Source organism: Arvicanthis niloticus, chromosome 10, assembly GCF_011762505.2.
Source record: "Arvicanthis niloticus isolate mArvNil1 chromosome 10, mArvNil1.pat.X, whole genome shotgun sequence".
Classification (NCBI taxonomy): Eukaryota; Metazoa; Chordata; class Mammalia; order Rodentia; family Muridae; genus Arvicanthis; species Arvicanthis niloticus.
Window position 1 is genome coordinate 49092747 of NC_047667.1, and position 27610 is coordinate 49120356.

At 41.0% G+C, this 27610-nt stretch overlaps 1 protein-coding gene across 5 annotated transcripts in view; it reads right to left on the reverse strand.

Moving 5' to 3' along the window:
• The window catches only part of Dnm3 (dynamin 3), a 457535-nt gene that overhangs the window by 296715 nt on the left and 133210 nt on the right, over nucleotides 1-27610 (reverse strand). For all 5 annotated transcript variants that reach the window (XM_076941476.1, XM_034513132.2, XM_034513130.2 and 2 more), the window contains exons 5-10: nucleotides 18176-18274; nucleotides 17445-17605; nucleotides 14857-14999; nucleotides 10608-10743; nucleotides 8471-8538; nucleotides 4923-5061 (exon numbers count right to left, since the gene is read on the reverse strand). In XM_076941476.1, coding sequence (XP_076797591.1) covers nucleotides 4923-5061; nucleotides 8471-8538; nucleotides 10608-10743; nucleotides 14857-14999; nucleotides 17445-17605; nucleotides 18176-18274 — 746 coding nt within the window. The remainder of the gene's footprint in view (nucleotides 1-4922; nucleotides 5062-8470; nucleotides 8539-10607; nucleotides 10744-14856; nucleotides 15000-17444; nucleotides 17606-18175; nucleotides 18275-27610) is intronic.

The following is a 27610-nucleotide window of genomic DNA, read 5'->3' on the forward strand; positions in this document are numbered from 1 at the left end:
AAGCAAGTACTTGGAAATTAGACGGTGAAGTGCAAACCTGAGAGATTTAAACTTTATGCTCAAGGCTTGAAAGGGCATTCATTTTAATAAAACAGACAAAAATATATGTCTGAATTTAGAAAGGCTACTTTGATAACAGTGTGAATTTGAGGGCATTGAGCTTAGAGGTCAAAGGATCAGCAGGCTACCAGCAGAATCCTCAGACGTTCTGCAAGGATATGATGTAGTTGTAGCAGTCGGGAGACAGTGTACTGGATTGAATCTGTAATGTTTGTCCAAAGACTGTTGGAAACCATCAGTTCTTAGTTTGTACCACCATTTTGAAGGCTATGTATCTTTGAAGCAATGAGGTCTGACTAGAGGAACCAAGTGGTTAGACACAGATCTCTCTCAAAGTTATATGTGCCATGGGTTCTAGCCAGAGTCTCTGCTGCCTGGTTTATGTAATCTCAACAGCTGCTTCACGTGCCCCGCACCATACACTTTCTCGGCCATGAAAACCCAAATCTTCCCTAAAAACCATGAGCTGAATAGAACTTTTTCTCATCAATCTACTAATACAGATCATTTCAGAAGGCTTATTGGGGAGGGGGGTAGATTTGGGAATCACCCACGTTTTAAGGTTTAAAGGGTAGTTGAATGATAGAAGACATGATCTGCCAACTAGAACTACAAGAGAAGAAAGCCTATGAGCAGGCTTGATAGGATCCCAGGGTTTGCAGGCTGGCAGAGGTGGACAGTCACTGAGAACAGGGGGGAGAGCGCACAAAAGCGGAAGAGGGGCTGTAAGAGGGAGACCTAGTCACATTACAACAAGAGTGACACATTCAGGAATAAGAGGACCTATTAGTTATGGCAGTCAGGCCCCAGCTGATATTGGTTGTGAGTGTCTCCATAAAGTGGAGGAGTGCAGGCTAGATAAAAGTTGAAGAATTAACTTGAGAAGGAGAGGGGAGGAGTTGATAGGCTCAAAATGTTTTTTTTGTTTTTTGTTTTTTTTTTTCTGAGTTATGGGTGTATGCCAGCCTTAGGGATGTGACAGAGAATGTGATCCTGCAGAAAACAAAATGCTCACTCCTAAGAGTAAATTTTCTTATGAAGTGAGAGTAGAGGCAGGAATGTAGGGCCAGGGCCAGTGTCTTCTCAAGGTAAGGTAGGGGAAACACTCAGTGCAGAAAAGTTTGAGGACTAGAAGACAAGATGCCAGACTCCAGTTTTACAGTCCTATGAAACTGTGAAGAAGAGTGTTAAATCTGGCATCCCTGTAGAAGAAGAACAGGAGGAGTGTTACTCAGTAGTTCTAAAGTGCAAGACTCAGTGCTCTTCAGCATCCATTCAGAAAGGGGGACATGGTTTCCAAGCTTCTGGGGAAACTATGGTAAAGACAAATGGCCACTTTCACCATCCTTTGAGCTTCAGCTGGTAGAAAAGTTAAAACAGTCAGAAATTAGGTAACTGGTCAGCAAATCAAGAGGGTCTCACTCACCCATGTGTCCCCAAGACAGTGGGCTCTCTGATCAAAAGTCCCCACTCTATGTTTTTGAACCTACATCTCAGAGGCAAAGACGACAGTGGCTTACAAATACCCTCTGAGCTCTTGCATTAATTCTTAATGGAAGTCCAAGGGGTGGCATGTGTTCTGAGTGCCATAGACTTAGGGGCTGCATCCTCTAAGACATCTGCTGATGATGCCAAGGACCACAAGAAGTCGGGGGGAGCAAGGTAGCAGGATAGCAGGGACTGAATAGAGGGACCTGGGAATCAACAACATCAAAGAACAGTAGCTGTTGACTGTTACACATGAGCTCTGCACAGACACTGGACACCAATGGTGAATTGTGAGTGAGGGACTAAAATGTAAGCCAACTTCTAAGAATCCTGATGCATCGTGGGAGGAGACAGGGGCTGCTGGTAATGGCAGTAAGGGTTGGAGGAGTGTACTGATGCCGTTTGGGCCTTAATGGAAGTCTTTTTGAGGAGAGTGGTAAAAGTATATGTAGGGCCCATGACAGGAGAGGTAAGCAAACTCAGGGCCTAATCTTAGACCCTTGGATATTTCTTTAGAATTGTACCAATAAACTTCCATCCGTTAAAGAAATCTCCAGGGTAAACAACCTAGCAGAAAAATCTGGGCTTTCTTTGCTTTACTTTATTTTATTTAGAGCAAAATATAGAATGTTCTGAGAAGACAGTAAAAATACACAGGAGATTGATCCAGAAAGTATAATGGGAAGTGGGAAAGGTGTAAGAATAAAAGCCAGAGAGTATCTGGGAACACGATGTCTTGTCCCAGGCTGATTGTTGCTTTTCCAGTAAGTCAGTTAAAATGGGAAACGATACAAAAATAAATAAATAAAGATTCATACATACCATAAACACTTTACATAACTGAAAACATAAATGTACACATATATGCCAATCTTTTGATGTCAGGCCAGGGCCTACTCTCTGCTTATGAATCCACTGATTAGAGTTATGTCTCTTCTGTATTACATAAACCGCATCCTTCATCTACACTTGCCAGCGTGGCTCTCCTTAATGGGGGAGAACCTGAGCGCACTTGTTAAATAATCTGAATGCAGAATCTGAATGCAGAAACACCCCACATTTTTGCAAGCAGCCAGCCACAGCACACACTGTTTTACTATTATCCTGCCCACACATCACCAGTAGCATGCACTCACAGCTATCAATTTACTGAGGCTTTGCACAGCCTTCAGCTCAGTTTTCAGAGAAACCAAAAAACTTTTTTTTTTTTTTTTTTTGCATTTGATCAGAGTACATTCTGTAAAATCAAATCGAGCTGGGGTCTGGGGATCAGTGCAATTCCACTGCTCTTTGTTTGAAGGCTTTCCACAGGTCACATCTTCATGCTGAAGCTAGTAGGCCAGGTGGATAGAGCAGGGTGCAGAAATAGGTAATCCTACACCTCAGTTAAGAAGCCAATCAAGAGTGCTTTAGACACACAGGCAACAAGGCAGGGTTTGTGGAGTATTTATTCACTGGCTTCTGTGGCAATGAATGCTGCTGTTTAAGAGATGGCTTTCTTCCCAGTGTGCTTCCTCTGCCCCACTACGCCCAGGACCTATCCCTTTGGGCTCTTGTTTGGGAGAAGAGATGGGATTTGGATAACAAGGCTTCCAGAAGAGCAGAGGACATTTCAAAAGTTGCTTCTCAGCTTCAAGATACCATGTTACTTTCCTTGCTTCTTTTCATTCAGAATTCATAGCTAGAAGTCTCACTCATTTGACTTATCCGCTATGTACAGATCCTCTTCATCTGAGCTTCTCTTGCAGGAGACTGAAACCAACATTCACATCCTTCCGACCAATCACTGCCAGGGACCTCACATAAAGCAAAGGGCAACAGAAACAAAACCATGGTTTCCAGAAATGCTTATGATCCCAGCACCAATTGTCAGGGGTTAGTCCTGCTTTCTCCTAAATACTAGTTCGTTCACCTAAACACCACCACTAACTCTCTTTTCCAGTACAAAAGATTTCTTTAATTTTTTTTTCTGGTGGGGCACACCTTTAATTCTGGCACTCATGAGTCAAAGAGAGGCTGATCTCTGCAAGTCCAAGGCTGGCCTGATAAACATAGCAAGCTCCAGGCTAGCCACGACTACACAGAGAGACCCTGCTACAAAAAGAAATGGAGAGAGAGAGAGGGGGGAGGGGGGAAGAGAGAGGGGGAGAGAGAGGAAATAAAAATAAGTTTAGTTTTTAAAATTTATTATCTGTATGCACATACATGCATATAAGTTCCTGTGGAAGCCAGAAGAACACCTCAGCTCTCTTGAGCCAGAATTACAAGCAGTGATGAGTTACCGCACGTCACACTAGGAATCAAACTTCAGTCCTCCACAAGAGCAGTGAGCGCTCTTAACTGCTGAGCCATCTATCGAACTCTCCCCCCAAAATAGCCTTCTAGTGGTCTTAGCAATTTAGAGCATTTTCTCCATATTCTTTAGTGAGATGCCATACAAACTGGTAAGTCTTTCCTCAACTGCTCTCCATAGAGTCAGTATATAAGCAGAGTACAGCGTGCAGACCACTGTGGAAATGGCCACTTGGGGATCAGCCATCATTTGTTGAGGCCTTTGTGTGTTAGATGTCTGTAAGACCACAGAGGCATCATTCTGTTTACTCCTCTGTAATCTCAGGTATCATACTTACTTCATCTGGCTTATTAATTAATGTATGATATGGGAAGGCAACTGTGCTTCCCAGTATACCACCAACGCACGCTAATGTGTGAGATCGGTTTATGCAAATGATAACTCACAACAGTGAGAAGTATAATGCCGGAAGTCTCCAGATGCCTGACACAATGCTGCTGTAAATATGCAAAACACGCACACGGAGGGCGGAGGAATGGCAGTTGAGACAGATATCTTCGCATATCCATCAGAAGATGCCTACCGGCAGAAGTCAGAAGTTATATTTGAATCTGGGTCATCAGACCTCAGAGGCTGGGCTCTTAACCAATATAGTGTTTGTTTTCAGAATACCAGGCTAGAGTGGAATTACTAATAATTTATAAGAATTTGCTTTTTATTTATACACACAAAGTCAATGATGTTCTTCCCTAATAATTACCTTCAACCACAGACCATAGGAATTAGTTTAGGGAATTCATCAAATTGTCTTAAGGTGATATTTATCTGTTTCAGACAACAAAGAAAAATATTAGGTGGCTAAAAGATACACCTTCTGAGCTAAGCAAAGTTAGTGCAGAGCACAATGGAAGAAAAGGCTCTGCTTACTGAAAAGGCAGCTTCCACTATAATTTGCCAGTCTTCCTCCTTGCACAGACACAAAATGTCTTTAACAAAGTGGGGCTAGGGAAATAGAGCCATGTAATGGGACAGGAAAGGTGAATGAATCAACTTCCTGGGAAGTTAAATAATCCAGACTTACTCGCTTGGTACACTTCTTCACAGTGTTGATTAGTTCCTGCATTACCAGGTCCACACTCTTCAGGGAAGGCCCTTTCAGCTTAACTATCTGCTTCTTGACTATTGCCTCAAATGCCATGTCTGGGGTAAACAGCCCTGTCCTGAATGTAAGAAAGAGAGCAGCAGATTAGGTTTCAGTAGTCAAGTAGTAGCCAATAGCCCTTAAAAGGTGTTTAAATTGACATGCAACCTAAATCAAGCATGTAGTCTACTACCAAGTTTTAACCTCATAGCAGTAGCTGAAGTGACACATCAGTCATTAAAGTACTAGCCTTGCAAGCATGAGGACCTGAATTTGAGCCCCAGCACCCCCCCCCACACAAAAGACAAGACTGTAGGTACAAGCCTGTGATCCCAGAGGAGGGAAGGAAGATAGGAATGGGTCTCTGAGGCTCACTGCTTAGCCTCCATAGCCCGCTTGGAAAGCGTAGGGCTAATAAGAGATCCCATTTCAAAATCAAAGGTAGATGGATCCAGAAGAATGATAGCTGAGGCTGACCCCTGCCCTCCATGTGGAGGTGCACCAGTACACCTACACCACACCCATACGCTGGCAACACACCAGCACACAAGCTCACATGCCAGCACACCATACACACACATACTCACATATACAAACAATAGCACACAAACATACTCCAGCACATACCCCACGCATATACATACACACTAGCATACAAACATACCCCAGAACATGCCACACACACACACACACACACACAGCAGCACACACCACACATACACACACACTAGCACACAAACATACCCCAGCATACATCATATATACACTAGCACACAAACATATTCAAGTGCTTATGCATGCACTTGGGTATACACACTTGTATGCACACACACACACACACCTTGGCACACATACACACAGAAACATGTATATATCCATATACACACAATACATACATATACACACACACACACACATACACACACATATATAATACTACCTTTAATAACCCTAAGATACAAGTTCCCATCTAACAGCCATGCCTAAGCATTACAAAGGACAGCATTTGCCCAGCCTCAGCCAAGCACTGGGCTCGATGCCTTGCACAGCACACAAAACAGTCATGCATGTTTTCATAACTTACAAAGTAATGTTAACTGTAATTTGTCTCAACTCACTATTTAAATAACACAAAGGAACAAACATAAGCAGGCCTCCCTAACACCGTCTTCCCTGTAGATTCAACCATTGTCTGAAAATTTTCAGAAAAAAAAAATTGTGTATACAGAATACTACAGAAAGTATTTTTTGACATTATGCTTCCAAAACTGCCACGTAACAACTATTTTCATATAGCATTAGGTATTTTGAGAAATCTAGAGATAATTGGAAACCTAGAGAAAGCTATGTGTACATAGAGTGCTATTTTCTATGAGAATGTGCATCTGTGGACTGGCTGTCTCTGGGGAGTCCTGGGACCAACACCCAGTAGATTTCAAGAGGTGATTTACTAAGTTTTCGTTTACCATCCCTAAAGGATTCCAAAAGCAGCCCTCTCCTAACAAGTAAGCCTTCCCTTTTGCATGGTGAAACAGTGGGGCCTCAGAATCTGCTCTTTCCAGCAAGGCCTCTGTACTACAGAGAGGTAGCTGGCTCTCAGCTCAAAGTCCCTGGGTGCTGAAGGAAGAGATGCACAATGCCTAAATGATGAATTTACAAAATCAATCAATAAAAAGAATAACCAAAATCTTCTTTTTATCTGTAATTAATTCAAATTTGATGTCATAATAATGCTTTGCTCTTGTGAAACAGGAAATCAAGGAAGCAAATACACAGGTAGAAGAAGTGATGTGTGTTTTATAAACAATGGGAAATGCAGCTGTGCGGTGCCACTGTTAAGTACTTGACATACCAATATCCAGGTCTCAACTCAATCCTAGTGTCTAAGAAGCTACGGATGCTGGTGTGTGTCTATAATCCCAGCATGGGGAGCGGGTGGAGATGAGGGAAGGTCCTTCTCAGAATCCTTCCCAACATAATCTCATCCTGGCCATGTGTCTGAAGCTTATCCACAACTGGCCACCAACAGGAGGACCCCTCCTTCATTTAAGGTAACCTATGAACCATGAACCAGCAACCTCTGTGGGATTAGCCTACTCTACATGGGCTCAACAAATGTGTTTTAAAATAACTGATATCATAATTCTAGACTATACCACTATGGGCTGAATGTTCATGTTTCCCCTAAGATCTATATGTTAAAAATCTGTATACTTGCTATCACCGGATTATGATGTAAGGCCTTTGGCAAGAAACTAGATTGTTGTTCTTCCTACGGGGTTGCAAACCCCTTCAGCTCCTTCAGTCCTTTCTCTAACTCCTCCATTAGGGACCCCATGCTCAGTTCAATGGCTGGCTGCGAGCTTCCACATCTCTACTTGCCAGGCTCTGGCAGACCCTCATAGAAGCAGGAGGAGGGGGAATGGGATAGGGGATTGCAGAGGGGAGAACAGGAAAGGGGGTAACATTTGAAATGTAAATAAATAAAAATATCCAAAAGAAACGAGATTGTAAGAGTGAGACTTTCAGGAACTAGATTAGTGTGTCATGGAAAGAGAACAGAGAGCTTGCTGGTCCTCCTTCAATCACCGACAGGCACTTTGAGAGTTGAGTGGTATACAAACTGGAAGAAGCCCCTCACCTGAACAGGTCAAGCTAGGGAACTCTAAACATGTGATTTCAGCCTCCAGAACCATGAGAGACAGATTTCATTGTTGGTAAGCTACTCCATCTGTGAAGACTTGTTATCTAAAGCCTAAGAATGGATTCTCCATGAGGGGAAATTGTAGCTCACTCCGGGTCATATAAACGTGCCCCTGTCACTCCAGTCTCCCGACCACACTACCCACAACAGCCAAAACATAAAGCCCAGCTTCACTAAGACCAGATGCACCCAGCCATCTCTCTGCTTGACTTCTGTCACTATTCCTTCCTCAATACTGTGCCCTTCAGGCCCACTGCACAAATTCTTTATAACATGTGCCTATATATCTGCATGCTTACACACACACACACAGTCACACTTACACAAATATAGGCATACGACACACTGTGATCGAAATTATACATTACATAGGAATGGTTCCACTGAAAAATACTCTTCTTAATCATTTCCCATTTCTCTCCACAACCCCACATTATTCTGCCAGTTCTCCATGGCTATGAGCATCTTGCATAAGCAAGTCCTCCCCAGCTCGAGCACAAACAGAGTCTTGTTCACTACTCAGAGATAAGTAGAATGCTGAGCTCTTATTGGGAAAAGTATAGGCCATGGGTATAGAAAAGTTGTTATTATTACTATTATTACTATTATTTAAAAACTCTCTAGCAATATAGAAAATTAGCACTAAGTCAAAAACCAAGATTTTCTTTTTCTGACTTCTACCTCTCTACTTTCCTTTCTTCTTATGATGAAAAAGTACTAGCCATTTGGAAATGCTCATTTTCTTTGGGTAGCTTGAAGACAGGAAAAACTGTGGGTCACTTGCCTGATCCCATGTATGTTTTTGATTGCATAGCTTATTTCTCTCCTCAGTTCTTTCTCATTGAACTCCATCTGCAGATGCAAAGTGAGCCATGGTTATGACACTTAATTCTTTCGGATAATATTATTGAATAGTATAGAATGAGGATAACCTGACTGTTATTAATAAATGGGTACTCATGTCTTTTGTAAGCTAAACCCAGATGGTCAAAACATCTGTTTATATGGAGTTCAAGGCCACATGGAACACTGGGGATTTCTGGAAGTTCCTGTGGATCAGAGGTTCTTTTTTAACTCTGTTATATATGAGGAGTGCTGTGTATAAGGAATACCTCCTGGACATAAACCCAGCCACTCGTTTGAAACATAGAATTCTTTTTGCTGAATGGGCTAAAGTGGAGGCCACAGGAGAATGCATAAGTGAGAGTATCTTCTGATGGGTGGCCACAACACAGCTGTCTTTTCCTTCTGGACATTTTAACCACCTAACCATGAGAACTCTTTATAAGAGGAAATTAATAATAGCTTGCGAAGCCAACACAGGATGCACTGCTATATAAATATTTCCCAGAAGTCCTAGGCACGACAAATCTACTTGGAAATGGGATCAAAGTGTCATGGAACTTAGTCCCGAAAGGCACATCCAGAGAGCACCGGCTCCAGCTTTGCCGGGGATGCAGCCATTTCGTCCTTGCTCTCTGTCCTTCTCCTTGTTTCAGAGAAATGACTTTCCTCAAGCCTCTGTCATATGCTGTGGCTTCAGGGTTCAGAGCCTTTGTCATTCCTTTCTTTGTGTCATGAACGTTTGCACCTTCTTTCCCACCTCTTCCTGCTTAACTAGCTACCCATCCTTCCAAACTCAGCTCAGACGGCTGGCTCCCTTGCATACTTGGGCTGGGATTCATGCCTGTGGGTGGTGTTTCCATAGCGCCCTGTGCTGAAGTTTGTCACTTTACTTAGCACATTTTAATAAAATGATCTATTTATCCACCTTCTTCCCACACCAATACATAAACATCCGCCTCCTCATATCGAGGCGAGTGGCACAGCCCCTAAGCTACTCAGCTGCCTTACTGAGCGATCAGTCTTAGCAAATGCAAACAACTCTGGTTTCCTTCCTACACACTGATACTTTCCCTCAGTTCCCTCATCTGATGGACACCATCATTCACTCAATGGCAAGAGACAAGCCTTGGTGAGTAATTTTGAACCTTCTGGTCTCTGTCTCTTGAATCGATCCAAACCTGTCAACCTTAGCCCTAAATTCCCACAGTCGTCTGTTTCTCTCCATTCTTCCTCGTTACATCATTTTGACTGAGAAGCTTTAAAAAATGTACATTTCAGAGCTTCCTCTTTGTACAAGATCCCTTCCAAGACCACATGCCCAACCATGTGTTTGTAATTTTGCTTTCTTTGTCTCTAATGGACTTCCAAGATTACAGAGGTTTCGGGCAGAAAACATGGTCCATCCATCTCTGGTCAGGCTCTCCTCTTCTTCACCACATCCATTGCTTGCCCCTTGGTGATCCAGCAGGCACAGTTCTCTTTGGAGATGAGCAGCCCGATTAGATAACAAACCCCTGTGTAAAGCCCTCCTCTTGCTTTCCTTTGTGAACCGTGCACAACTGCAGCCAGGATAGCCCTGGATGGATGCACAGCTTCTTCCCTAAGTGAGCCTCTCACAGGACTTTTCATAACACTGATGTCTCTGTGCTGTGCTGGACATGGATATTATGCCCTTCGCTCAGAGGGAACCTATCTAAATATCCCATGAAATGAAATCTCTGTATCATGTCACCATAACAACACTTGAATTTTTCTCATGTTGTCTACTTTTTTCATTTTCCTCACTGGATAAATTCGGCCCTTTTCTATCTTGGTCGCTGGAACCTTTGGCCCATAGGAGAGTCTCAGAAATATTTTAAATTAGACAACTGATAAAGATCATGAAAAACTGAAGTATTGTTTCTTGAAGTAATCCCTATGAACTTACCGAAATCAGAAAAGACTTATTTCGAGTACAAAGGATTCTGTTCCAAGGACTCTGATGGTCCTGTGATACATCACAGTATATCAAGAGAGCTTCAAGGGAGAACAGGGAATGAGGTGGGACAAAGGAGAAAAGAGCATTGGTTACAAACCTTCACTATCTCAAAAGGAAAGCGTTCGTGGAAAATGCGATTGATCTTAGCACCGCCAGAGAGCTCTAACGTGTCTACTTGATCCCCCGACCCTTCGATTCTCTTCTCAAAGTCTACAGCGAACTGTTGGACCATCCTAGAATTGAGAAAGAGAAATAAACCGGAGTTAAAAAGCAGTTAGTTCACAGGGCTCTCCTGCCCTTGCCTGATTTCACCAAGGGAGTTGCTCAGACTCCTTTCCTGGTGTTCTTAGTGACACCTACTGGTTAAGTTAGCACTGTGCATCATTCGGCTGTAACAAGGCTGTTGCAGGAACAGATTTATTTTACACATTTTAACTAGAGTAAATATTTTAAGTTCTCTTTAAATGTGTTCTATCCATTGTGATTATAACATGAAATAGTATCTAAGGAACAGTTGGATTTAAAAAGTTATATAATAAATCTTAAGTAGAATAGTCAAGTGAGACTCCACTCCTGTGACATCATACCTGCCTACTCCCAGCTCCTGCCTCTGAAACACCCACACCCAAGTACAGCCACACAGCTACATGAACATCTACCCACCCAACTCCCCCACACACACAGCAGAGCTACACACCAACATACAAATCTACCCACCCAACGGCACATACACACACACACACACAGAGAGAAAGAGAGAGAGAGAGAGAGAGAGAGAGAGAGAGAGAGAGAGAGAGACAGACAGAGACAGAGACAGAGACAGAGACAGAGACAGAGACAGAGAGACAGACAGACAGACAGACAGACAGAGTGAGCACACAGGCTCCTTCTCTCCCTCCAATATGGTGCCTCAGTCCTCCTCATCCTACAGCTGTGTGCTGGGTGTTCTAAGGGTGGCCAGAGCTTCAAAAGTCATTAAGATATAGTTTCCCCCACCTTCATATGCCACAGTCCATGGGAGTTCCTGGCCAGCATAGTCAATCGTGTGCTGGACATATATTTTCTCTTAGCTGTCTCAGAACAAAACACCTGAAATGTGAACTGCTGAAGCTGTTTCCCTTCTCTCAATCTGGAGCCTGTTGATTCCCTCACCTCAGCTCAGCCCTCAGAAACCCCTTCTTGGATTACTAAGGTACCTCTAGGCTTCCATCCTGATTCGAGGATTCTGTCCAGGACAGACCCTACATTGACACAGCCACACAAACCTGCCATCACAGATGCCTCTAAACCAGTTCTGATTTGCTTTTCAGTGGGTTCCCTCGGTTCGGTTTAACCCATCATTGTAGGGTTCTTTGTGCTGTGGTCCTGGCTGTTCTTGAGGCTGATCTCTGTTCAGCGACATGCACCATCCAATCCAAACACAAAGAATCTACTCTTCAGTCCCCAAATGTACTATGTCCCCGTATTTTCCTATGTACTTTGAGTACTTACAGCACCACTGACTCCATCCCCTGCCTGGCTAATTTCCTTCTGTTCTCAAGACTCAGCTCAAGTATTAATTCTTCTGAGAAACCTATCATGATCAGTGATCCTCGGCTCCCACCTCCATCCACCACTGCCCAGATGAAGGGGTCCTCTGCCTCTTCAGTCTATTTCTAACAAAATACTTATCAGACCACATCACCGCTGCTTGCTTCCCTGTCAGTCACTCCCTGGAGGTCGAGGGCATGCACTGTAGGGCAACATATAAGAAATGCTTAATAAATATTTGTCCTGTGAATCAATTAACTATCTTAAGCCAACTGGTGAAAATAAAAGAGAGAAAAAAATCCCATTTGTGATGATCACTTGGTTTAGAGATTCTAATTCTGACATACTAGAACTACTACTTTCAAATTCAAAATCTAATAGAAAAATATTTTCAGGTCTTCTGAAACTTGTATATTTTTATTGTCAAAAATTGATAGGATAGGATACAGTGGGTTATAGTAATCACAAATTATTTAGCCGTGCTCAAGTATCTGCTATTTTTAATGGTTTTTGTTAAATGCCTAGAAAGCTGTGGTATATGCATTAAAACACTAGAAATGTTTACAAACTTCACCTCTGTTAATTCTTCCCATACCCTCCACTTGGTGGTATTGAAATAAGCGTTCCCTGAAGAGTCCACTCTATTTCTTATCTTCCTCCTTAAACCTAACATACACCCCCTCATACTTCATGGCCTTGAGCACCACTTCTATCTAAGAATTAATACCTCTCTTCACATGTACCTAACCCCCTTCTGGGCTCCAACATTCTCTACTTATGATAAACAGCATTCATTAGTGTCCTACAGTGTCTAACACAACTCATCATTTATATGCTTATCCTGATGATCCTCTTCCTAAGTGCAAAGTGTCATGTTCATTGTTGACTGCATGGTAGGTGATGCAGAACCAGAGTCTGAGTACAGTGCATGGAAAGATAGCAGAAAGAAGAAACAAATAAACGTGTCAGGAAAGACAGGAGCACACGCAGAAAGAAGACAAATCAACAGGCTAGTCAACAATCTAATGGTAGAATATTCTGCAGTCAAGATCCATGAAATGACAGAGGCAAGGACCAGTCTTTGCATCCTAGCTTCAGATAAATGTAGAGATAATGATGTATGACCTCAATATAAATACATTTCTTTTCTATATAATTTGAAGAATTTTTTTAACTGAAGGCAAGAAGAAACAAACAAACTTGGATGCCATTCTATTCTTTTAAAAAAAAATTCACCTTTGTCATGGTATTATTTTAAGTGAAAGACAGCATGGTGTAGTTAAGATGCCACTGAAAGTATTTGAATGTCTGGAAATCTGTTTTTTAAGAGACTGAAAAAATCACCAGTTCAATGACTTCCAGTTATGACTTCTGACCTAAGCAAGAACCATAGTATGCATTTCGATGCATCCTTTCACATTTGAAGGAAGATTGTGTCCCCTACTCTTTCCAAAGAGCTGTGATGGTAGTGTCATGTTAGATCTATGCCTGTCTGAAAGGACGATGAAGCTTGAGTTGTAGGAGGACCATACAGAAGTCATTAGGTTGGAAAAGTAGCCCAAGTTTACAAGAAGAAATAGGTCACCTTCACTGAGTGGGTACAGCAGAAAAGTGCTAATGGCATCGCTGTCTATGTGGGTTCTCACCCCAGGAGGCTGTTATCACCAGGCTAAAACTAGACAACAGTGGAAAAAAGTTGCTCGAACAGGAAGCCAAATCTCACCAAGTAAGGAAGAAATCAGACAAATATAAGAAAGAAACTATTGGGAAGTGTAGTGGCTCAGAGGTCCTTGTGCACACAGATAAGGACTGGGAAAGCCAGGAAAGTTAACCATAAAGGCTTGTCTCTTCAAAGGAAGGCCATGTTTGCCATTCCACACAGAATGCTGGGAAAGGATTTAGTTTATGACCTGGTGATCTTTTGCTATCTGTAGGGCCAGGCTTCACCCAAATATTATGTGTGTTTATCCCAGACTTCCCACTGCTCCTAAATCTTAAGCATTGCTTCTCAGCTCATAAAACCCATATGAGAGATGTCACTTGTAGTTCCCAACAACAATACAGCCTGGGTAACTTCTGTTATCTTAGGGCCAGCCTAATGTGGACTCCCACGGGCATTGTGCTTAACTCAGTCATTCCCAGACCCTTATCCTTATCTTGAGCAGTGTTCCTGACTCGACAGAACTCGTCTTTATGGGAAAGGCCATAGATAATATATACTTTGAAATGAGTTTCCATGAAGTTTGGCCCAACAACACTAAATAAGTCAGACTGGACCAAGTTTAATTCTTGTCTTTCCTTATTGCCAGCCATGAAGCTTACAGGCACATACACACACACACAGTGAAGATGCAGGAAGAAAGGAATATTACAACTACAGAGTGGTTGAATGAAAAATAAAGAAATTAAATTTTGCTTTGGGATGCAAGAAATAAAGGTGCCACAAAATCAGCCAGGGATATGGTTTTGTTGTTAAAATGTTTCCATGCAAGTAAGAGGACCTGAGTTCAGACTCCTAGCACCTACATAAAAAGCCAGGCCCAGTACCATGTACCTACAATCCCACTATTGGAGCAGGGAAGAGAGGAGTCTCTCTTGGGCTTATTAGCTAGTCTAGTTAAATTGATGAGCTCCTGGTTCAGTGAAAGATACTGTCTCAAAAATTAAGGTAGAGAGCAATTAAAGAAAACATCTAATGCTAACCTCTGACCTACACACACAGACCCTCACACACATGCATGCCCACAACAACACATGAGCATACGCAGGCCAGGCAAGCAGTTTCAAATGAACAGAGGAAGAGAGAGGCGACTCACTGCAGCAGCGCTTTGGTCTTCCTTGTGGGGTCTTCTGGCTTGAAGTTTTTGAAGGCTTCTACTTCGTGTTCTATGGAGAGCAACTGCCCCTGTAGCTTGTTCCTGAAGTTGGGTAGGGTGTCTCGGATATGGTTGGTAAGTTGCTAAATAAAACACAGCAAAATCAGACATGCGTTTAAGCATGGAGATCAGTGCATAGGGTAAGCCTCAGCCTCCACTGCTGGCCCTCATCATCCGAGTCCAAACAGGACTTCCTGTCTCTGCTGTGGGCATACACATTCAGCCATCTCCTTCTGGATCCATAAATTACATCCCAGCCTTAACTCACCCAAATTAACTACCTGATTGTTACAGTTTGAATCTGTGGTTATCTTCAAATACCCAAAAGTTTGGTCACCAGCCTGCTGGACTTTTGGGAGGTCATTAGAACACTTAGGATATCGGGTTAGTGGGAAGAAGTTAGGTTGCAGGAATCATTCCCTTGAAACTCTGGTTCCCTCTTCAGCCTTCACTGCTATGAAGACCCAGCACAGTAGAATCCGATAACCATGGACCGAACTCCAAAAAGAGAAGCCAAAATTAGTCTCTTTTACTTGTAAGTTGTTTGTTTAGGGTATTTTCTCATATCTGTGAAAGATAACTAGCACACCCGACTTCTCCTGCAGGTGTCCAACTTCCCAATAATCTGGGAACGTGAGAGTTAATCTAGTTACCTAGTTACTCACCTAAGATTTTGGTCACCCATCACAAGCTTTATTGTGTCACTAAGTTCTCCGCTCTCGTCAGCATCTCTCAAAGCTACTAGCCCTGACAAAGACCAAGCTAGCACATTTTTTTCACCTTCTTATTAACTGATCTCCCCAATTTTAATCCTGCATGGTGTAACATTAATCTTCCTGCCTGTGATTTGAATATTCCTTTAAACTCACCAACCTGACCCCTTTGTTATTTTTATCAGGTCTCCTAAACCAGTCTCTCTGCTTGGGATAATAACAAAAGTTCTTAACTCACACTTGTGAACATTAGAGGCCCTAGCCACTGTCTGCCTTCCCAACTTTGTCTCTTTCCACTGATACCTGCTCTCCGTGTCTTCCGGCCATGATGGTGGTCCTCTCAAACCATCAAAAATACCATGCTATGTTCCATTTCTCCCATACCAACCGTTCTTTGGGGTCACGGCATTAAATCACTAATAAGGGTTATCCTAATTTTTAACAAAGTGAAGATATTTGAAGTAACAGAGGGTGCTTGTATAGGAAAGGAAAAACCTTCAGTACAAAATCCAGTCAAATTTCATCCAACAAGAATCCAGTTATGTCCTAACTTACTGATTGATCACTGGCAACCTAAATAGCGGAATTGTGCCCTTCAGGTTTTCTACTCTTCAAAACCGACTTTATTTCTAACTTTATGTTTCTAGGCATATTAGTGAATTTTCCTTAAGATAACTTTCAATCTGTTTATAGTTTATTTAGGCCAATACAGGCATGGAAGCAGTAATTTAGGAAGAGTTACTAGCACTGGCTCCACTGGTAGAAGAATACTGTGGTTCTTACATGACCGACTTGTGTTTAAAATGTGTTGGTGTCTTAAGTGATACAGCCAAATGCTGCCCTGTGGCTTCTAAATGCTCACTTTCCCTTGATTAAAAAGCATGAATTCTATGGTAGTCTGTTACATCACTTAAAGTATACTGTTGGTCTTTATTTTCTAAAACCTCCTCAGTTGTTTTGTCCAAGTAGTTCAGATACAGTATCAGCTACTGTTACCATGACAACTTCTCTGATTCCTTCAAGGAGCCAACATTAGGTCATTCATGACTGACTCATTGGCAGACCACATTTGTAAAGAAGAATTCAAATAGAAACTGTTATGATATTTGTGACAGATGCTACTCACAGTGCAAGTCAATGCAATGGAAACTCAGGAAGGAAGCCTGTATTCAATGACTACCCATGCTTGCCAAGATGTTCAACTCCCTTATGGAAAGAAGATATGTAAGTAAGTGCACTGAGGCCTTCTGGGAATGATGCATGTGATGCACAGGAGAGGGTAGGCTGAATGCCAATTTCAAATCTATTTATTTTGAGTGAGTGTGTTATCTGGAAAAGATGTTTTAGGTTAGTGGAAAATCGATGATTACTTCATCAAGATTTATTGTTTCAATATTTTAAATTAAGAAACCAATAAAGATTTAATAAAACCATAAAACAGTTAATGGAAGAATCTAACATAACCATCACGGCTGGACATTTGAAACAGATCCTAAGAGACGACCTTGTCAGGGCTGTGTAAGTTTAACTTAAGATACTGCATACTGTGAGTGAGTGCATGCTCACACACGTGTCTTCTGTTCACTGTTCCTAAATCAGAGTGTGGTTTTCCTTTGGAGTCTATCGACAATACTGATGTGGATTCATTTCAATGAGAATGGTAAGGGTGTGGATCTAAACAATTAATGTTAAAAATTATTATCAAAAGCAGAATGAGTCTTACCTGGGCAAAATAAAGTTTTATAATAAGAAATGTTCATTCTGGTAATCTATTCCTTTCATAATTATACTTACTGCTTAAAAGGGTAGTTTTACCTGATTCAGGACCTTCTGGAGGTGAGGGGTCCCCATACGATCAGCAATGTGTCTATACGCCGGGTGAGAAAGAAAAAATTTCCTTTCTGCCAGCATAGCCGCCTTGATGTCTTTCTTTCCATCTATGTCCTTCTGGCTTCTGTTGACCACCCCCACGTAGCCTGAAACGAAACACAAACCCATGAGGTTTGGCACACTTCCTGCCATTTATTGTAGAGAAACATCAAGGCTCTCTAACAGGCAAAAATAGTTTTAAGGCCTAAAGCCTGCATCTTCTTACAACTTTCCATCTAAGACCTCACTGTTCAATAAATGCCACTGGTTTGGCTATTGATAGATCATTGACATCAATAGAATAGTATCCTTCTATAGCTCTACACACTTTAAGAAACTGTATCTCAACTGTTGTATCATATAGCAGGCAAGTAAACATCAGACTTAAAACAGAACGGTGTATATTTATGTAGCCCGTGATGAATATTTATAACCTTCCTCTGAGCTCCTTCCTTTCCCTGTTTTCCTATTCCTGTTATTTTAAGACATAGTTCTCTTCTTGAAATGTTCTTTAATACAACACTTGGGAGCAGTGTGCCATTCCATATAAAGTATAGCTAATAATAAATCATTCCCTTTTAACAGAGGAAGAAGTAAAGCCAAGCCTCCCTGTGGCTTGCCAGTCATTTCTCTGCCATGTTATAAAAGGCAGGCCCGGAGAAACCACAGTACATTACCCCTGCGAAGAGGCAGCAGCTTGTTCTCTAGCACATCCCTGGCATCCGTTCCTTCATCCATGAGATCCAGCTTGGTGATGACGCCAATGGTCCTCAGACCTGTATCATAAACAAACACATTTCTCACTACACAAGTTTGCAAAAAGTCTAACCAATTCTAGGGGCTTAAGTGTATCAGCACTACATGTAAGGCTCATAATTCAGGCCCTTCTCATCCCTCTTTCTTTGCAGCTCTCTTGGCTTCCAGTCTGTGGTCACACAAGTCTGCTGATTATCTGTGTAATAAGGGAAGGTGCTTACAAATCCACTTATCCAGGAGATAATTTTCCATCCAAGAGAGAAAATCAGCCATATCACAAAAGTACTTCTAAATACAGCCAGATTTTACTTAATCATAATGACGCATTCTGAGAGATGCGTTATGTGTACAATTCATCACTGCACTATGCGATCATCATAGAGTGCATTTATATAAAGTAAGTGGCACAGTGCAGTGTCTCAATGGGGCCTCCTGGTGTAAGCAAGAGATACAACTAGCCTGAGATATGAGACTGCAGCCAGCCTAAAACTGGATAAGGTTTTATGTGTGATATGTGTGCATGCACATGTGTGTAGGGGTATGCACATTCATGTGTGTTCATGCATGTGGACATCCAGAAACAACCCCAGGTATTGCTCTTAGGGGACCATTGACCCTCCCCTCTTTTTCTCTACCAATAAGCTCTCTTGTTGGCCTAGAACTAAGTAGGCTAAGCTAGTCAGTCCGCAAGACCCAGGAATTCATTTATCTCTGTTTTCTCAACACTGGGGTTGTAAGCACACCATACAATGCCTGGTTTTTTGCATGTGAGTTTTGGAGCTCAAACTCAGGAATTGTAAGGCAAGGCATGTACCCTACCAACTGAACTGTCACCCAGTCCCTTGGCATTTTTTATGACTAGGAGGAGAAAGAAAATAGGCCTTAGTAAATAAACCAATAACACAGTCATCTATTACCATTACCAAGCTTTATGTGAATACGTGATTGAACGTGTAATACCTTCCTTTCACTGACAGAGGAGTGACACAGCAGTATCACCACAAACTTGAGGAAGGAGTTTCACTGTGGCGTTTTGAAGTCAATGATGTCACTGGGTTCTAAGAATTTTTAAGTTCCATAATGATCTCACGAGACCACTATCATACATATGCATCTCGCCATAAATGACAAAGTTATCATATAGCATTTATAACTGTACAAATTACACAAACAAAGCAAAGGATGAAAGAGGAAGAAATTTTCATTGTTTTTATTACTATCCTTGCTGTAAAAGAAGTCTGCGATTTGTAAAGACTCGAACATCATAGAAACACTCAGATAAAGCAGAGGTGACATCGTGGTCAGAAGATGAGGTTGATGAATCTGCAGAAAAATACCTTTAAAAACCAAATAAATGCCTATGAAGATATAATGCCTGAACAATTCGTGCCCCAGAGGGGAGAGCCCATGCAGAGACAGTCTGGGATTGAGAAGATCCTATTCAAGAAGAATGTCCCAGAAGTGAAAGGTATGATTTTAGAAGTTGGATGAACTCAGGGAGTGCCCAGCACAAAGTGAGAACAGAAGCAATTTGTCACATCAGTGTCAGATTTCAGACCACTAGAAACAGAATGTTCCAGAAATTCTGCCAGATGCATTTAAAAAGGAAGCCGCATGGAAACGGCTGGGAGTCACAGCCATCTCAGCCTTCCCAGAAGCAAACTGGAAACCCAAAAGCAGCAGAGAAATTGTTTCAAAATTCAGAAGGAAAAAAAGTAACCTAGATTCTAATTTATCAATAAATATGACAGAAGAAAAAAAAAAAAAAGCTTACTACAGTCTTACAAAATCCCAGAATATTTAAGCTCCTTTTATATTTTTAGGTATCTAGAAAAGTGTGTACCCTATAAAATAAGGGGGTAATTTGAAGAAGAAATGAGAACTAGGAGCTATGTGGTATCTTCAGCAGTAGGGTTGCACCCCCTTTTTATGGGAGGCACCAAGGCCAATGGCAAAAGCCTATATTGTTTGGGGGGAGGCGTCTCTTAAACTCCCCGTCCAGTGGCTCAGAGAATTTTTCGTGCCTGCCACTGAGGTTTTTGTTAGATAGTCTATAGTTTTGGGGAGGAGCAATGTCCTCTCAAGTGGTATAATTTTAATTAAATATATATGCATGTTTTATGTGTAATTTTATGTAAATATAAAATAATTCACTATGGTTTTATCAAACACCCATAGTGTTATTTATCCCTCCTCTTCCCTCTCCATCTGGGTTTAGAATCAAATCTGCATCTTTGTTTACGTGCATGTGAATATGAGAGAGTGATGTAAGTAAGGACATTTAAGTTTTCTTCCTCTGCACTACAAAGTCAAATAAAAATCCAAAGAGAAGATAGCCGTATAAACCTATTATATAGAGACAGGGAGGCAAATACAACTGCAACAGCTACTGAGGTTGAGTGGGTACTTCAGGAAACAGGGAATCAGGAATCATAAGGGATGGAGTCAAATACATACATATATATATATATATATATATATATATATATATATATATATATATCTTAAATTATATCTTAAATGTGTATATGTGTGTGTGACTTTAAGGAATATATATGTAGAATTTTAATTTTTAAATCAAAAACTTGTCATAAAGCATCTCTTTCCTACTGTATTTCTGAAAAGTCAGCCAAGTCCTTTCTTAGTGAGGTGGTGTACCAGAAATGGAGAAGGGGCCTATTTTCTTTTTCTTCACATTTGGTTCCACAAATAGGCAGCTTAAAATAATCAATGAATGAACTCCTGCTGGCAGAACCAAGGCCTGCATTGATGGCTCTCAAAAAGCCATTGTCAGAGAGATTTCAAAGGCTTTCGAGGCATGCCCCTGGGAATTTAAAGACCTGCATAAAACAAAACACATTGTTGATCCCTGATCCTGTGCCAGTCTCATTAGGAACTCAAAACGAAAACCATATGAGGTACAATGACACAGGTTGAGGAGGAATGAGAGGAAAATACACTTGCCTGGAGGGTCACAGCCTTTACATGTGAAGCTGGAGTTTGCTAAATCCAACAACCTGGTTCCATGTTTAATCAGACTAATTCTTCTGCACCTCAGTTCTCGGATTCTCTAAGTAATAGTTGTGTCCTTCAACAGTTTACATCAACTCCCACTTCTCTATGCGTAGGACAAGGAGTTAGCTACAAGTCAGAATTCTGGAGATGGAGAGGTGTCTTTAGTGGTGAAGGAAGAGCTGGTTACAGGTTAAGAACACTCCTTACCCTCTTGATAAAACAAAAAGTTCAGAGCTGTTTAAATTTTCACTATCATGTCTCTGCTGTGCATTTCTCCAATAAAGGATAGCCACAATGCTAAGAACCAGTGACCCTGGGCTTGAACTTGAGAGGGCACAGACATCTCTAAATCTGCTACTTAGGTAGTCAGGAGGCTCGGTGCACTGACTTCAGAAGGGACCTCTTGTCCCTTCTCAGCTCTGGGCTAATTTCTTCCTCAGGAGAAAACTGAATCTGTCAGCTGGGGAGCCACATACCACAGCTCCCTGCTTTCCAGGACCGGAAAGCACACACTCCTTGCCAACTCTCAAGAGATAGCCTTTCTAAAGAAGTTTTATGTGCAGCCTGGCTCATCACAGAAAAAGGAGAAGATAATGACTCTGTAATCTAACTTAGAATAGCAGAAGTTTAGCCTGGCGGACAACCGTCTCAGACCCATCTTCACAACAGGTAGAAGCACAAATGGCCAAGCCTGGCAACAACTCCTTGCACATCTGTCAGATGTAAGATCCCGGTGAATGATACTGCCAAATAGTTTTGTCGAATTGGGTGAAGAAACAACACTTCCACTTTACAAAAGTAGACACTTACGGGAGACCTCCTTGGAAATCAGACTTAAAGTGGGGAAACCTAGTGTGTGCTTCCATAAGGCAATCCTTGGGGTGCTAAAGGGAATGTTGTTATTATCCCAGGACAATAAAGTTTGGTTTCCCAACTGATGCCCCAATAGATGAGTAAACTACCGTTCAGTGTTGAAGCAGAAAAAGGTGAACACTGCTCGATGTACTTCAGTGTAGAAACCACACGAGTTCAGAGCAAGACAGCTTCACACTGTAGGCATGCATATGTGTGCATGCATGTACATATGCATACGTGCATATATGTGTGTATTAAGTCACTCATATAGGTGGTAAACACAGTGGGAATTTAGTTTATGAGCCAAATAACTTAATGAAAATGCAAAGTTATCTATTTTTATCAGGATCATACAGAAGTTGAAATACAAGTTCTAGAGAAGTAGTTCCATGATAAAATTCTTCCATGCCACCTAGGCTCACTGCCAGTACACAGTGATTTATTACGAGGATGCTGTCATTTCTTCCATTCATGTGTGCTACTAAACATCTAATTAAGAACTGGAACAGAACGGAGCCAACATTATCAGTTGCCGGGAAAGCAATCTGGAACAGAGTACACAGTTAAATAACAACAATAAAAAATAGCCATTATAGAAGGAATACAAAAATATACACAGAAAAATTAAAAACATACTTATTAAATTATATGTCCTTCAGTTCGTGCATGGTTTAGGTTTAGGCGAGGTCGGGGGGTGAAATAACTGTAGCTCTTTCTGTTTGGCAACGGTTATTGAATATTTTATTTCTGAAAGCAACCAGTGGTGAGTAGGAAGGGTTTAACCTATTTTTTTCCATAAGGTTTCCATGAGTTTTATTTTCTTTTTACTTCAAACTCTACTGAAAACAGTTCTTATTTTCAAAGTCATCGGTTAACATTATTTCATGTGTTATTGAGTAAGATGTTAAGTACATAGTATAAAGTATTGAAAATCTAGGCTGGCAGCAGAGACGCTATGTTTGTTGTTCCTGTTCACTAGAATAGTCCAGAGAAAAAGTCAGGTATTGGGAAATTGTGATGTCTAAAAAGGAGAGTGGGAGAAATATGAGAAAGGGGGAATGGGAGAGAGAAAGAACAAAGGATTACTTCAAAAAAAAAAAAAAAACAAAAAACAAAAACAAGAAAATCTGCATACATTGAGACCGGTTTACTCCAAAACAGAACTGAGGCATAAAAGAGAAAATTGTCCCCCCCCCCCCACCTGAGCCTCCTGCTGTGTGTCAGCTGCCCAGGTTTCCCTCTTCTCCCCTGGCATGGGGCTAAATTTAGCATCCAAGTCTCATTTACAAGGGAGTAGCAATGTGTCTTATGTCCTGTGGTTAAGATCAAGCTAAAGGGATATACACAGAACTAGCATCTCCCACGTCTGTCCCTAAATGTCCCTTTCCCTTTTGCCTTGCTGGATGGAGTCCTAACAGATCATGAGGTCGTTAAGGTGGCAAGATGGAAAGAGCCTGGATCTGTGAATGACAGCATGGAGAAGGGCAGCACATCTAGGCTGACTACACTTATGCCTGAGTCAGACTAATACTGTGCATTGATATGTGAGGTTCCATCTTTATTTTTTTATTGGACATTTTATTTACATTTCAGATGATATCCTCTTTCCCCATTTCCCCCACCCACCCACCCAGGAACACCCTATCTCATTCCCCGTCCTCCTACTTCTATGATGTGCCCCCACCCACCCAACCACTCACACTTCCCCACCTTCAAATTCCACCACATTGGGCCATCCAGCCTCCATGGTACCAAGGATCTCCTCTCCCACCTATGCCTGATAGGGCCATTCTTCCCTACATATACAGTTGGAGCCATGGGTCTCTCCCTATGTGCTCCCAGGCTTGTGGTTTAGACCCTGGGAGCTCTGGTTGCTTGGTATTGTTGCTCTCCCCATGGAGCTGAAAACCCTTTCAGATCTTCTCTCTTACTCCTCTATTGGGAACCCCGGGATCAGTTCAACGGTTAGCTGTGAGCATCCACCTCTGTATATGTCAGGCTCTGGCAGACCTCTAGGAGAGCTGCCGTGTAATGAACACATGATAGAGAAAGGCTGGGAGGCAGAGAAACAATTCCTGCAGGTCAGTTAGAAAGCTCATCTGTTTTCTAAAATGATTGCAGTCTGGAAGCACATGATAACTTGTGAAAGCTACTACTGGAGATATCCAGAGTGCTCATTTGTCTTGATTGTTCCTTGCCACTTGAAACAAAATGTTCCAAAAACATATTAGTCATTCAAGAAATTTATCATTTTGTAAATAGAAATAAGAGATTCAAAAAAATCTCTTAAGTTAAACCTGTTGATTTTTTAAAATCTCACATTACTTATGACTCAAATAATAGAAGAAACAAAAGTCAATTAAGAATGTTTCAGTAAGTAAATCATCAGTAATTTCTGCCTCAAGCCATAATAATAATGGAATTCAAACATATCCATCTTGGGTGAATGTGCAATGTGTATCTGTGTATATCTGTCTCTGTGTGTGTGTGTGTGTGTGTGTGTGTGTGTGTGTGTGGTCATGTCTATGGGTGCACATGTCAGAAAGCATATATAAACACATGTATCACATGCATGTAGAGATCATAGGTTGAGGCCACGCATCTTCCTCCATCACTCTCCACCATATATACTGAGGCAGCATCTTTCACTTGAACCCAGAATTAGCTAATTTGCTAGTCAGCCTTCTCAAAGTATCTCCTGCCTCTACCTCCCATGTGCTGGGATTGTGGACTGGTAATCACACCCACCTGACATTTATGTGGGTACCAGGGATCTCATCTCTGGTCCTCATGTTTGCATGTAGAGCACTTTATTCACTGAGGTATATCTCCCCAGCCATAGTCACACTTCTCTTTTATAAACATTAGGAAACTCGACATGCATTAATATGAAAACAGTTTCAGACACTGAGCAACATGTTTCACAGAACTGTGATAGAGAAAGGAGAAAAACAAAATAACCTTCAGAGCCACTCTCTACCTGGTGCCACTTTTCAGGCTGTGAATAGGAGAATGTCATCTAAGGATACACCATTAGTCAAGCTTAGTTCATGAGACACGGGCTACCATTTGAGGACACTGAGATGTTAGGCTTTGCAGAATACCAGGTAAGAAAGAGACAAGAAAAGAAAGCTCCAGAAATTTTCATAGGGGTTCTTCAAGTCTCTGTAAACAGAGGGGCACATTAGGTTAAAAACTCCATGTGGCTGGCAGACAAAAGAAAATATCTAGGATGCTCTAAGGCAACTATTTCCCAGAGCTTTCATAGGAATGGGAATCATTTAAGATCCTACCAGCAAACACAGATGGAACCTGGAAGATGAGAAACAAGAGGCCCCAGATGGGCCAAACCTCAGGAAACACTACTGTACACTAAGACTTTGAAAACATGAAAATCATGCAATCAACAACAAACAAACAAACTGATCTTCAGGTAATGTAGCTACTTTCTAAAACCAAGTCCAGCACATTAAAACACACACACACACACACACACACACACACGCTAAAACTCAGAACTCAATAAAGTAAAATTCAAAATATCTAACATTTAGGGGTGGGGAGATGGCTCAGTGCTCAGTGCTTAAAAGTGCTTGCTCCCCATGTGGAGGACTCAAGTTTAGATTTCAGCACCTATATCAGGCAGTTCAGAATTAGCTCTAGGAGATCCAATGCCCTCTTCTGGCCTCCATGGGTACCACATTCATATGCACATATTCCTATACAGATGCACACACATACACATACTTTTAAAAACTACATTTTTAAAAAATACATCACACATAAACTCATATCAGAAAGCTTTTTATACAATCCCAAACTATTTTGAAATTATGCAATAGGTCTTGAAATAACCATGGTCTGTGGTCTATAAAAGAGGTCACAAGGAAAGTTTAGAGCACAGACAATCCTCTATTTACTATGGTTCAACTTAGAATGATTTTAAAATATTATTTATTTGTGTAAACTTGTATGTATGTATATGGGCATGTACACAAAGTCCACAACACACATGTGGAGGTAACAGAAAAACCTTCAAGTGTCATTTCTCTCCTTTCTCCATGTGGGTCTCAGGGATCCCGGGGTCATCGGGCTGGGCAACAGGTATCCTTACCCACTGAACCATCTCACCAACCCAAGGATGTTTGGACTCTTTGATAGTATAAAGCAAGACACCGCCACCCATATTCTGAATTTTACATTTTTGATCCTTTTCTGCACTAGATATCTGTGGTACAATATATGGGCCTATGATACTAATCAGTGATAGAAGTCTGTAGTTCAGCTTGCCAAGAAGTAAACAACCAGTTCTTGGCAGTATATCTTGATGCTAAGCTATGCTGCTATTCTATATATTAAGTATATTGATGACATTTTAAATTTTATGGTATTTTCAACTTGTGCTGGTTATGTTTGCAGCTTTATTAGATGTGAAGAATCATCTGCACTCTAAACTGGATAAAACAACAGCTCACCATATCAAAATGCTTGGTATGTAGCCACACTAGAGCTTAGAAGGTTCCAAATGCTATCACCAACTAATGAAGGTTTTAAAAACGCCAATCTAAGCTTCTATCTTAAGAAATTAGAGGAAGAAAAATTAAATCCAAAGTAAGAGTCATTAGTAATGAAGAGTGTAAGTGAATGGAATAGGGTGTAAGGAAGTAACAAAAATAATCAACTAAATCCAAAAGCTCATTGTTTTTAAAAGATCAGTTACGTTGTTTATTTTTACTCTTTAACTCAACTTTTACTGGAGTTATCAGCCAAAGCAAGAGGGGAAAATTGAATGCATACAGTTGTGAAGAAAAGGGAGGACTGTTTGTTTGTTTTAGATGAAAGAAAAAAAATTTACACCCAACATGATTCTGTAGAATATTTCAAAGAGCCAACAAATCTGTGAGAGCCAAACAAGTAAGTTTCTTAAACTGCAAAAATAAGACCAATGTACAAAAAGAACTTATACACTTGTTTATACTAGCAATCAAAAAAATATAAAATACTAGGGATACACTTAATGAATTTCATATGGAAAATATAAACTGAAAATTATATATGCTAGAAAGACTTAAATAAAAAAAACCCCACAGGTGTTGATTGGAACATTCAATAGTGTTAAGATTATTTTTCTACATTAATATGTCATTGTGCAACCCAATAAAACTTATTGTAATAATAAAAAAATGCTCCCCATGTGTGAGATTTTCCTATAGAGAAGCTATTAGCCATATGAAACTGAGTACCAAAATACAGTACTGTGATGAAGGACCTAATTTTGAAATTTTATTTACTTTAAACTAATTTAAAATTTAATAGCCTCATGTAGATAGACGATAACATATAAGATAGTAGGAGCTATAGAGTTAATGTTATTCCAAACAAAAACCTAGTAAATTTTTTGTAGAAACTGAAAAACCCACAGCCTATTTATTATATATCATAATATATGTGTGTGTGTATGTATGTATATATGATGGCTTGGATAT